The sequence below is a fragment of the Antennarius striatus genome, chromosome 11 (assembly GCF_040054535.1).
Source record: "Antennarius striatus isolate MH-2024 chromosome 11, ASM4005453v1, whole genome shotgun sequence".
Taxonomy (NCBI): Eukaryota; Metazoa; Chordata; class Actinopteri; order Lophiiformes; family Antennariidae; genus Antennarius; species Antennarius striatus.
This window is the reverse complement of record NC_090786.1, coordinates 19,218,078-19,232,074: the sequence shown is the minus strand read 5'-3', so window position 1 is coordinate 19,232,074 and position 13,997 is coordinate 19,218,078. Positions and strand designations below refer to the sequence as shown.

Genomic DNA, 13,997 nt, shown 5'->3' with positions numbered 1-13,997 from the left:
TAAGGCGTTCAGAAAACATCATGACATGTAGAAGATTAAGAGATCAGGAAGGCGTTGAGGAACACATTAGTTGGCTCATCAGAAAAATGTTCTCCCTTCTTCTTCCTAGACAAGGCCACATCTGGTAATCTGTGTGTGATCACTGTGCTAATAAGTGATGGGCTTTTGCAAGGACAGAGTAGGAAGAAATATGGCATTGATTTGCTGTGATAATCCAGATTTGGCTGGTGGCTGAGGCCCACAACTCCCTCCAAAAAGAGTGCCTTTAAGGGTAAGACAAGTCAGGCACAATTGCCAAGTAATCAATAATATCGAGTGCTGTAAGCCGAGGGATACTGCCATGTGGGCAGGCAGGACTCTAGAGAGAGCCCTACAGGTCCAGATATTACTGTTCACTTTACACTGCCTTAATCACACATTAAAGTCAGACATGCCGTAGGCCACCTCTCATTACATAGATCTGGATCTCAGCCATCCCCCTGCACAGAGGGAGCTGGTGTTTCTCATGTCATTCTAGACCTTAAAATAGTCTGCCTCTTAAAAATGGGTCCAGGGCAGGATCTCGGGAATGCTGGCAAGTTTTAGCGTAAAGAAAACACTGGATATGATTTAATGGACTCAAAGTGGTTGGTGAATAACTAATACCACAACAAAAAAGAGCTTCAAGAGCTTTCAAAAGTTATCCTGACTTGCTGGATGTGTCACTTCTATTACAATATATAGGAATAAATATATTTATTTGAATCAAAGTCCTCAGATGACAGCTTTAAATAGATCCTTTTTAGATCCTTTCATCAGAAATTTTCATTACTTTGGGTACAGAGAAATGGTCATCTTGGACCAGCTTTAAACATGACAGCACAACAAATACATGACGCACAGAAGTCATATACTTTTTTTTTGGACATTTTACATCAGGACACAGGAGACACAATTATAAGCCATGGCTTAGTCCAAAGAACAGCAATAGAGAATGTCTGCACAGTATATACTGTATGCATATAGTTAGACAAACAAAGCTGATTATTCAGTCAAAAAAAGAACAGACGCGGAACAGCGAGGATTGTTCATTGAAGAGACGACAATGAAACTGAAAAGTGTGAAAAAAAATCAGAAAAATGCAAACTTAGGTAAAGTGAGACACTCGTGTGAGACATTCTGGGTGAGTGAGGTAAGCGCCAGATGAGCAATAACCCTGACAGCGTGGAGGAGGCGCTGGAAAATGAGGGATTGACGGTAAAGGCAATCGACTTGGACGGCATCACTCTTGGCCTAGCCCGCATCAGCCGCTTTCCTGCTCAGCTTCATCATCTTCAGCCCCACGTGAAATTGAAAGCATGATTTTGTCGCACTGGTTCTCTGTGTATTCATCAGAGTGGAGCATTTAATTTGTGTGTCTTAAAATGCATGTGGTCAAATATTGACTTGAATGTTTTGTAGAAATTTGCTGCACTTAGAAGAACATCTGTTATCAACACATTGCTGATAATGGAATTTTCAATGAAGACCAACAAACTGATTTATCCTGCATTTAGTCTTCACCCAACTCACAAACAGACCATATTTTCCACTGACCCATCAGCAAGTCTCATCACGCTCAAGCCATTTTACTGCATTTTTCAAACATCAACAGTTTGCAAGGCACTTAATATCCTCACTTAAATGTAATTTATGTAATTTATAATGTTGTGCAGTGGTGTAGAAAACTTTACTGCAGGTTTTGTAAGAACTTTGGCATTTTTTCTAACTTAATCTGCATGGTAAAATATCCTGGCATGAGTTAGAAAATTACTGATTTATAGGAATGCTTATATGTGAGAATTTTGCTGTTTCACCCCCAAGACACAAACAGGTCAATAACTTTAGAATGATTTTTAGTGTGAATACTAACACAGATATAATAATTGGTTTTTAAAAGCAGTAATACGAGTTTATATAGTTTATATAAATAAATAGCCATTTTTAATTTCCCATAGATCAGTAGTATAACCCTAACTATCATGATGTCTGAAGATAAATTGTCTGTAACCAGATCTAGATGCTTTGGGAAGCAGACAAGAAGATGAATGGACAAAAGACGACTTCAATAAATTTGATTTGAGTATCACCAAATCCAGACAAGTAATATAATTGAACAGTCTGGGGAAAACAGTCAAACTTTGAATAATACAACAAGATTAATCCTCAGAGTAAATCCAAGGGCCAAGGATCAGGGGATACAGGGCTGAACAGGGAATTACAAAGTAGCCAACACAGGAGATAACTGAGAAGAAACACAGATGAACTGACAAAGGATGGCAGGAAAATACAGACTATACTAGGAGAGACAGGTGTCATAGGGAAGAGAGAAAGACTCATGTGAAAACAACCACAGAGGAGGAGCTCACAATCAAGAACAAACTAAATACACAAAGGAAACCCCTTCAAAAAGGATGCAAAGCAAATTCAAACTGTGATACAAGGGTGGGAAAAGATCTGCAGGACACAGGAGGACAGACAGATTAAAATGTACAAGCAAAGAAGGAAGGAGACATTGAATAAAGAATGGACAGAGTTAGAAAGGAGGCGCATGCAGACATGCAGGTTGCATTCTACTGAAAATGAAATGCAATCATGCTGAGGAAACAAGAATGAAAAAGAAAAAAAATGTGCCTATTCCAAGAGACATACAACCACGCATGTATGCAGAGAGTGACAGCCTATTCTTTACCTTGTGATTCGTTCCCACTCACCTGTAAATTTTAGCAGCATTTCCTGAATTGAATCCATCACATACTAACAGCATCACAGTGACAGGACAACAAATAGCAACACGACACAGCCTCCGAATTGTATTTATTCCTTTTCACATTGGTTTATTCAGCTTTTCTGGACACACAGGGCCTGTTTAGATGTGCCTTTATCGTCCAGCTAACTGATCCTGAGCGGTCTGATTACAGGTGGACAGCTCCGTGTCAGCCTATTCACACTTGTAACACCATGTGTGTCTGGAGTGACTGCTTGACAGCAGATCCCACACCCCTGCTTTACTTGCAAACAAACACACACATACATACATATCACTGGGACAAACATTAAATATTTTTTAACAATATTTTTGTTAAAAAAAACAGTTTGGTCAATGAGTTTACCAAACTGTGAGGTCATATTGAGAACAAATGGGAGGGAGGGGAGAGAGAAAGATAAGGAGAGTGAGATGAGAAGTTGCTGCCTTGACGGGATGCCTCACACAACAGAGAACCAACAGACTATTTCAAGCTGATGGGCCTGAAGAAGGCTCATTATTAGCAAAACTTAACTCCAGGTTCAAGATAAAGATGATTGTGCAGCAGTTTACCGTTAATTAGAGCTGTGTCTTTGTTTTTCGCTTTCCAGCAATGCTGACGGTAAAAACCTCTTGCACATTTTCTAAAACACACATGTCAAGTGTTATTTACCGATCTTTGCTCTAAAATATGTCCTGTGAAGCTGTGCCTTTACACAACTTCTAAATATGATTTTAAGTTTTCTGTTACACTTTTGATCAATCACATTAACTGATTAAATTAACAGTATAACATCTTGATTATGGCGATGTGACAGTGTAAACTGCAAACGAGCTGCTGCGGTGAATTAAGTTTCAAGTTTCAAGTTTATTTAATCTTATATAGCCCAGATTCACAGAAAATGTCTCAGAGGGCTTTACAATCTGCACATGGACGACATCCCTCTGACCTTTGTGTACTGCGAGCAGTACGACCCTCACATTGGATAAAGAACAACTTCCCCCAGAGCCATTTTAACAGGGAATAAAAATGAATGGGAGAAACCTCAGGAAGACTACAGAGGAGGGACCCCTCTTCCAGGAAGCAATAGATATTGCATGTACAGATTAACAACAAAACAATAATAACAATAATAATAACAGTAACAATAACAATAATAAATATGATAATAATACGCTGATCCATCCAGTAGAGTGAGTCACCACCAGCCGATGATGCAAACAGAGGTCACCAATTGCCGAGGATCCATCACTCTGATGACAGACCAAATAAATGCTCAAGTCATTGTTCTTAAAAAAACAAACAAACAAACAAGCAAACAAATAAACAAACAAATGTTTACCCCTGCCAAAACTCAAACTATGGCTGAACCAAATGAAATGGAAACAGACTCCTCTAGTGGATGGTGATGCAAATCCATCGTGTAGCTTTTGATACCACCAGCCAAGGAAGCAGACAGAGGTCACCGATAGCCGATGATCCACCACACAAAGGCCTGAGAGAGAGTATTAGCCCTCATCATCTCCATGCAGTCCTATAATCTCACTGATGACATCGCCTACATGAAAAAGCTGTCTTTTATCACGAACCAGTAATAATGACTGTAGTGTTGTGTGTTTATTCTCCATCAGGTGCAGGTGATGCTGTGGTGTCTGGGTTTAGGAGGCAGGATGACATTTGCCAAGTTCCTCCTTCCGTGCCTCTTTCTGCATTCCATCTGCGAAGGTGAGTCTATTACACTGTAAAGAATGACCGTAAGAGCTTCATGTAAAGACTAGATTTGTCTTTATGTATTGACATTTCTCAAATAGTGGGGCGATGCCTGGGGAACATGCTTTTTGTCGTACTAAAATAAAGAACATCCACTACAGTAGTTAGCAGTGGCACTCTCATTGTCAGGTGTGTGCAGGAAGTAATAGCTCGAAGAAATATGAAGAAGTGTCTGTAGTGCTGAGCCTCACTGTGACTACAGTGGGAGATGAGGACAGACCAGTGTGTTTACTGTGTCTAATAGTGCTGGCAGCGGGCAGTATGAAGCCAAATAAATTAATGCAGAACTTAAAGACACCCCAATCATGCTGATAAGCTGCTGGAGTTTTTTCAGCAAAAATGTGCCAAAAATTGCCAGAAATCATCCTGCTTTGTGAATGCTACTACAGTAAACCAGCGAGCTCTTTTAGCATCACATAAGGTGGCGTACCAAACTGCTTACTGCAATCCCCCCCACCATAGCAGAGGAGCTGAAACATTGAACAGGAGCTGAGAGTTCAGTTTTATGCTTCAGACATGAAAAGCTGTGCACTGCCCAAATGAGCTAATGTAGCCATTAATCCTCGTTTTGATAAAATAAAATAAAATAAAAAAATCACCACAAATTGTTTATTCATATTTGTTTTGTATGTTAAAGTGGTATGTATATTGTACTCCTCAATTAATGTTGCTGAACTGAATTTGAATTTTTTTGATTACTTATTCATTTTATTTCATTTTATTTTTCAGTCTCAAATGGTGCAATACGTTTGTCAAAAATGTTTACAGTTTAAACAAGGTTTCTTAATTTCAGGCAAATTGATGCACTTCAAACTTTTCTGTTATAGACCAAAAAATAATATTAATAAAATTATTCTTTGCTATAAATTGACCTACATTTCATTTTTCGCTTTTTGCTTTCTTTAATGTTAATAATGGATACGATGTTATGCAGACGAGTACTTAACAATTTTATAGACGATTGATATTACTTATAGTTGCGGCAGAGAGTGGGGGGGCACAAATTGTGTTCTGCTTGCTAAGGGGGGACGCAACAGAAAATAATTGAGAAGCACTGAGTTAGAGGGAAAGTGTACCCACATCGTTCCTCTAATGAAACTGGACATAAGGTTATAATACCCTGGGCAATTACTTTTTGTGAAGTGAATAAGTGAAAAGGAGTATTAAATCTGAAGAAAGCAATGGGTGAAAATGTCATTTTAGACATCAACATCTAAATATAAATCTATTTTTATCAATAAAGGACTTTTTTGGGGAAATAGTCTATACTTTAAAAATTGTAAGTGTTTATGAATCATTTTGAGTGTTTTTTTTTTTACACAAGGTATGAAGGTATTTCATCCTAATACAGGAAAAGTCTCTAAAGCTTTTTCTGGAACTGCACTGCAAATTTTTTTGTAATAAAAAATATGCAACATTATGGAGAAAAAACATGGGTATGGCTTATAAAAAAAATACAATGTTCATTTTGATTTTAGTTGGGACAGCACGCTGGTGCAATGGCTAGCGCTGTCACTGCACAGCAAGGCGATTCCGGCTTCGAGTCCCACTCTGTGTCTGCGTGGGTTCTCCGACTTCCTCCTACCTCCAAAAAACATGCGCTTCAGGTTAATTTGCCGGTCCCAAATTTACCGTAGTGTGTGAGTGCATGCATGTGTGTGTTTGTCTGCATCTCTGTGTGGCTCCACGGTGTATTGGCGTCGCGCCCAGAGTGTCACTTGCCTCATGCCCTCAGTCAGCCAGGATAGGCTCCAGCTCCCTGCCACCCACTACGGCGGATGAAGCGGTACGAAGATGAATGAATGAATGATTTTAGTTATCTCTTAGTCCAAATGCTCTGAAGTCAGTCAGAATCAAGTGATTTCAGATCAAAAGGGTTTAATGAAATTGAATGGTCTAATGCAGAGGTGTCAAACTTGATCACACAAGAGACCAAAATTCAACACACAGATGAAATTGTGGGTCAAAAAGATCTTACATTTATTGAACTGTGACATACCTGCGATATTTTGATCTGAAAAGTTACATTTCAAAAGATTACAACTACTTTTTCCTCAATTACGTAAAATGTTAATTCAGCAGTGAGTTTGACAGGTGGTCCAAAGAATTGTGAGAGTGCACACTTAATAATGTGTTTCTAGTTGGTGCCGCCAAAGGTGACCAGTACCATTCTACCACCAAAAGACAGTTTGTGGGCTACCTCACCGAAAGTACAGTTCCTCTTTCCTGGATTCAAGCGAGGTGGCTCACCCCCAGCACGAATTGGTCTGAAGTCTTTCAAATCGACTGCAGGAATGTTTTCAATCCAAATAACAAAACCTGACCTGCATTGTAAAAAACAGGCTTATAGTCTTTTGTTCTCTTGACAAATTACTTCATAATGAAATAGTTCATGGCGAAAAGTGCCTAATAATTCACATTTTCATTCAAGTAAAATACATCATGTAACTCTTTACACTCATAGCATTAATCATACATCACTTCCTGCAGTCTAAAACAGTTTACTGCAGACAACCGCACTGACATTAAATAAAGTGACAGCCAGCTAATAATTGTGCTGTTTAACATGCTCATGCATCGACAAGGTGCTTAAACAATTAACTAAACACTCAACCAACATTATCTCAGCGGGTCGAATGTGATCCACTACTGAGCGACGTCAGGCTGAGGTCTCAAACCGCACTTTCCACAAGGTAGAAAAGTTTTACCATTGTAGTTAATTATAATGAAAGAACTTCAAAGTTTTTATTCCTCACATGCAACTGCACCGATGCAGAGGCAAGAGAGGAATCAAACTCCCTCCCAACTTGGGCTGAACTGGACACCTGATCGACTGTTGACTGATGTTTGGGGTTAGAGTTAGTTTTACAAATAAACTAGAACGAAAATTAATCAGAAGATTATCTCTTCTTATCAAGATATCTGATTATGTAAACCTGTTTTCTTATTACCAATGTTACACGCACTTTTCAACTTTGTCAGGTCATTCATCTCACCTTTGCAATCTATTAGAGTTCAGTTAACTAATACTATCTTTTAATTTTACAACTTGTACAGTATGTCTTTGTTTCCTCAGTTCTTCTTTAACCGTCTGTGAGAATCCTCTGTCTTTTCTACACCATATGTATTCTCTTACCTTTTGTATCTTGTGTGTCTTGCGTGTTTGTGTGCTGTTACTAAGGAACTACTTTAAATTATTTGTGTGTCTGTGAAGACATGAGTGTCAGCGCTGGGATGTCACGCAAACTCTCTGTTCTTCAGTGACAGGCAGGAACACATCAAAATCACACAACCCTTAGATAAAAGTTATTGAGTGAACATCACTATCTCTTATCATCAAGTACAAGGAGTTCCATTTTATATCTTGTACTTGTTTTCCACGTTCCGTCCACTTTACCTTAACCTTTAGCAAACCAACCTTGGCCCCCTCTGGAACATCCTCCCTCCCCGAACCAACAAACAGGGTTGATGTTTATTGCCATGACTGCTTCATGGCTGTAATTTATCTGTATTCCACCTTCCAAGTTCTACGCCATGGATCGTGGTAATTAAGCCACAGGCATGGATGGGCACTTGTTAATGACCCTCATCAGAATCCCCCCCCACCCCGTGAAGCATGTCTTGTGTTGAGGGCATCCACTAAGAGTCTCGCCGTCAAAGCAGAGATGAGCATCTTACCTCCATACAGATGTTCACATGACTGAACATAGTGCCCCCACTTTCAAAGCACTGATTCGCTCTATCAAACACGTCCTCTTCAAACATAGCTCACAAACGCCTTCTCTCGCTTCAGCATCTCTGGTCCGCTGCCCAGCTCAGCTGATCAAAGATCATCAGCTTTGTTCCCTGATTCTCCTGGTAAATCACTGTGTGTCATGCTGTGTTAAAAGAGCCCCACCCAAACAAAAGCAGTCCACCAGCCCTTGAAAGTGTGCTGTTGAAAGCTAACAATATTCCAGACCACTGAAAGAAATCAATATGAGGTAAATATAATCCTGTTGGATGTGTTGAAAATACACTCACACTCCAAGCATGTGGTGGTAATGAGAATTCAACGCTTCAAATGTTCTTTTTTATATCATTCAGATTTAAAGATCTAGTCTGTGATGTAAGCTTTTTAAAAAATATTTGACATTAATATGCAGGCACCTTTAAGTATGTTGTTGAATGTAAATGTAATGAGGCACCCAATCACATTTACAACTAACCCAGCTATAGCTGGATGAGAGAAGTGATTCATCTGCGGCAGGCTGCCGTTAAAATTCATGCAGACCTGGTCGGTGGGTTCAAATCCAAAACTGTCTTCCTGCACAAACCAGCAAAAATAAGCAAAAAACAATACAAAGTAGATCAAATAAGCAGTCAATATTAATGTTTTTTCATGATATATGGATATAGGATATACGGATATACGAATATGCATAATTCAGATATGGTATTATAGTAATGCTGGTTCAGAAAAGGTACCTGTGTTACTTGCAGAAATTCAATTAATTTTTTGATATAATAACATTTGATATTATTTACTATAATAATAAGTATTATAATACATTATGATTAAATTAAATAAATTGTAATAAATTTGGCTCTGCGATGAACTGACAACTCCTCCAGGGTGTACCCCACCTCTTGCCTGTGGCCAGCTAGGATGAGCTCCAGTATAACAAGTGACCCCTATTAATGACTACCTCCGAAATTAACTCTGAACTAATATTTGAATATTCTTCACAAGACTAAGTGTGACTATTACTTCACAAGACTTAACACACTTAAGTAGAGCATTTTGTTTCATGCCCCTGCTCCTAGTAATCTGCAGTCCATCTGTAATTTGAGATGGTGTGGAACTATTCACTGCCAGTCACATTTATTTATTAATCAATATTGCCCTCAAGTTTCTCATTTAGTTAAAGAAAGTATCAGGGAATGAATATCAGGGATACATCATTTAATCCAGATCTCAACTGCGTTTGCAGCATGAACAGTTTTCCATGATCAGAAATGACATCACACCAGGGCTTTCAACCAGAATTTTTGATCCGTATCACATAATTCTTATGTTCCACCCAATAATTGACGTTCCTGAACCGGTTATAACAACAACAAAAAAAGCTCCCAAACCGGTTAATAACTGTCCTTGTAAATATAAATAGGTAGATAGCTTTAGGAAATTTTAATTGTCAATTAAAGCAATTAGTTTACATACTACAGATATGTGTTCCTACAGTAAACAAAGCAACAGCACTGATTATGGAATAGAGAATGGAGAAACAGAGGGAGACGGAAAAGTTGTGGCTGTTTATGATGCAACCAAGTTTGCGTATGTCAGAGGTCACCGGGGAGCGAACACGGTGTCGCTCTGAATGAAGCAGCTGGTGATCGGTCAAGAACAGAAAAAAAACACCAATAAATGTCCAGAGCGTCGGAGATTAATTGCTACAAAGAGCTGGCAGTACGGGGACACACTGCACTGGAAATGACTGGCAGCAAATGAGTTAATGTCTAAATCAAACTTTTTTTTTTTTTTTTACAATTGACAAACTGCAGTGTTTATGAATATAATGGAGGTTGGGAGACTGCCTTTTCCTTGACTGCTGGAGATATGCCTCAACTTCTCTCCGCTCTCATAACACATTGATTGAATGACAGGAAAGGAAACATGAGGTCAGATATTTTTTTCAAGAATGAAAAAAAAAAAAGAAATCCAGTATTGACCAGTTATAATTATTTTCTTTTCCAGAACATTAAAAGATATAAAGTTTTCCGTTTCGTTTTGTTCCTGGCACAATACCAAAATTTTCTGGTGTTCGTTTTCGTTCCATGAACCATTTCAAAGCCCTGCATCACACACCATGATCATTTAATCCTAAAAATGTTCCACTGGGATTTTTTTGAGATGAAGCTGCCAGAGTTTGAGACAAAAAGTCAGTATGACAGGACATAACAGGATTATCATCAATATCATCATTTTGGCGGCTGCTGTTGTTTGTTTGTTTTGGATGTTAACAATGATAGGGATAGTGATGTTTGTTACTTATTTTTTGCATGCACTAAATGAAAGAGAACCTTTTAATTTCATTAATGAACTTGTTCTAATCTGCTACTTAATGTCAGTGTGTCTGAACAGGTCTACAGAGCAGTGTGTGTGTGTGTGTGTGTGTGTGTGTGTGTGTGTGTGTGTGTGTGTGTGTGTGTGTGTGTGTGTGTGTGTGTGTGTGTGTGTGTGTGTGTGTGTTGATATGGAACAGCACAAAAGCGTGGAGTGGAGCAGTGGAAAAGGTCAGCAGTAAATTGTCAGTCTGTGCAGTAAATGTACAGTAGAGGCTCTGGCGTGTCCATTAATGGTGCAGCCCGACCGTCCAAGACGAGTCTCGTCTGGAGTTCCTGCAGCTGCTGGGAAAATGAACAGCATTACTCCAGAGTGAAGGAACAAATATCTTATCAGTCTCTTGGTCTGGAATCTAAGTAAGAAAGGCGATGTGCCATGAACCCCCCCCCATGTTTGTCATAAAAACACTTATGTGATTCTACAATCAGTGTGTTCTTTTAAAAAGTTCAGTGCAGTGCTACTTGTCGTTATTTCTTCTAGAATTTTTTTTAAATTTAGAAACTTTTAAAAGCTTACGGGAAAAGTTTAATTTTGAGACACCGGCCTTAATAATTTTGTTTGCTGAAGCTGCACACACAGGTCACACACAGGTTTTACACAGGTCACACACACACACACACACACACACACACACACACACACACACACACACACACACACACACACACACACACACACACACACGCACACACACACACACACACACCAGACAGACTCTGTCATCTCTTGATCCAGTCATAAAATGACTTTAATAAGTATATAACAGTGGAACAGGCTGCAAGGTGGCATAGTGGATAGCACTGTTCTTTCACAGCTAGAATATTCAGGGGTTAATTTTCTGTGCAGAGTTTGTATGTTCTCCCCGTGTCGGCATGGGTTCACTCCAGGTTCTCCAACTTCCTCCAACCTCCAAAAACATGAAGCTTTGGTGAATTGGTCGTTCCAAACTACCCGTAGGTGTGAATGTGAGTGTGAGCGGTCGCTTTGTCTCTCGTGTGTCTCCACAATACGCCTGCGTCATGCTCGGAATGTCCCCTGCCTCTCGCCTATAGTAAGCTGGATTAGTTTCCAGCAATCCCTGTACCATCAAAAGCGGAATAAGCGGTCAAGAAGATAAATGAATGAATAACAGTGGAACGAGGATCTGGGCACCGACCTGCTTGAACCAATGCCAAGACCGGTATTGGTATTTATTATATTTACTTAATGAGTGATCTTTAGGTTAAAGCCCATCACTCAGAAGTCATTATCAACATCAGACCTGTGAGGAACTTCCCTGCACTGGTGGTAACATTACATTTGACATCAACCAGCTTCAACATCATATCAAAACATTCGGTTTACCAGAGCTGAAGGGTGGAGGATCCAAGAGTAGGCAGCAGCAGATGGGAGTCCCACTGCAGGTTAAAGCTGTTTAGTTTTAGATCAGTGACCGTCTAACAGTTGCTATAATAAACTACCAATTCCCACAACACTACTTCCGAAATATTCAATTAATCAATCGAAAGAAAACCTATCACAAAAATGTTTGATGAACAGAAATGTTTATTCAGTATATTCTGGTTCCTGTGCTTGATTTTTATATATTTGCTGCTGTGGGATGAGAGAAACATGATGACATCACTTCAAGTGGTGGGAAATTATGGTGATATGTCTCACAATTAAAATCAAAATGCTAAATTTATTACTTGTGAATTAATTAATAAATGGCAGTGACTATTATTTGCAGTCCTTCTATCTTTGAAAATGACATACCCTCTCTCTTCCTCTCAGGCTCTAACCAGGCACCACGCTTTGTGAACTACTTCTTCTCCAGTTACCTTCTCATCTATGAGGATATGCCTGTCGGTGAGTCTCTTTTGATGCAGCAACATTTTTAGTGTGGATTGATTTGTGGACTATTTTGTCGCAGCACATGTCTGCTCTTCATACATCTTGAAACAGAAGGAAGCAAGTGCAGAGAAGTGTCAGAACTGACAGAGGCGTCAATGGATGCCATTTGTCAGGATGGGTATATGTTTTTATCTGTATGTCTGAAGAGCCTAGTTGTGAATGATTGTCTTCAGCATAAGCTGCGTGAACTCCGACTGGAATGATGGTGCTTATATGAAAATGATTATTTGTCCAGATTTGATATCTCTGTTATTGCAAGCTGCTTATGTTGTGTCCTCCTGTTGGTAACGCTTAGGGGTTACAGTCTAAACACCAGACACCGGCAAGTATAGATTCCACCTGGATCTATTATTCCGCCTCTTATTTACGTTTAACCGTTTTTGTTGGTTGAAATGATTGACAAGGCAATTTAGACATGTCTGGCTGTTCATCATTTCCAACGGTGTCAGTGACTTGGAATTAAAATCCTTTTTTGTTGGATCGATTTTCTATAAGTTAGGTGTTTTTTTTATCACGACCTTTACACTCTGTCAGTCAGTCATCACTCCTAGTGCGACTCACTCGGCGTTGGTTTTCCGTGTCTGAACCCTTAGAGTCAGATTTGATTGGGTACTCATCGCAGGCATGGACAGCCCGTAATTTTGTTCTTCCATGTCATGTTTTTTTAGGGTTACGAAAGTTCAGATAAATTGCTAAGCCTCCATCATCATCACTATCTCTGTCACATCTAGCACACCAGCTTCTCCATCATTATCATCCAAGCTGTATGTTTTGTACGGCAGCCAGGAAAGGTTACAGTATCCCACTGAGCCCACTGTAAATCTTCATCACCATAACCCTGAACATCATTACCCTCACAGTTGACTGGTATGGCATCTTTGTCCAGCAGCACTGAGCAGCTCCTGGCAGAAGGCCATTTCTTATTTCAGTCTGCTCATGTTCTAACCACTGAAGGGCATGGATGTGTTGGTGGGTGGCATTACTAATTTCCCTAACCACACTGTTCAGGTTGCCCTCTGGCCATGAATCATTGTGTCCTCTGCTCAGGCAGCTGGGCTTTGGTCCAGCAACGCCTTTCACTGGTTCAGGGAGCTGTCAGTCATGCCTCTGTCTCAGCCTGTGATGCCTTCTTGAGTGGTGTGATTATGAGAGCAGGCTGAGTGATCAGACAGTGACAATTTGTCAAGATTATTATTTATTAGCCCAGCAGCTGTCCTCATCTAGGAGGCCTTCCAATTCATAAACACATGAACACACACATAAACACAGAAGCCAATGAGTCAAGCATAGGCATCTGTGTATGTATTGGTGTGTGTGCACATGCATTGTCAGTGGAAGCTGTAGAGGAGAGCATAAAATCCTTTTTTCACCAGAAACACCTACATAAAATCACACATAAAATCCCCTTTATTCATCATCCAGTATGCTGTCTTCATAGAGCAGGGGTTTCAATGGTGACATCG

At 39.7% G+C, this 13,997-nt stretch overlaps 1 protein-coding gene across 1 annotated transcript in view; it reads left to right on the top strand.

Annotated features, from left to right (window-relative positions):
- Positions 1-4,405: 4,405 nt before the first annotated feature.
- The window catches only part of cdh23 (cadherin-related 23), a 208,418-nt gene continuing 198,826 nt past the window's right edge, over positions 4,406-13,997 (top strand). The window contains exons 1-2 of the mRNA XM_068326936.1: positions 4,406-4,490; positions 12,415-12,489. Coding sequence (XP_068183037.1) covers positions 4,406-4,490; positions 12,415-12,489 — 160 coding nt within the window. The remainder of the gene's footprint in view (positions 4,491-12,414; positions 12,490-13,997) is intronic.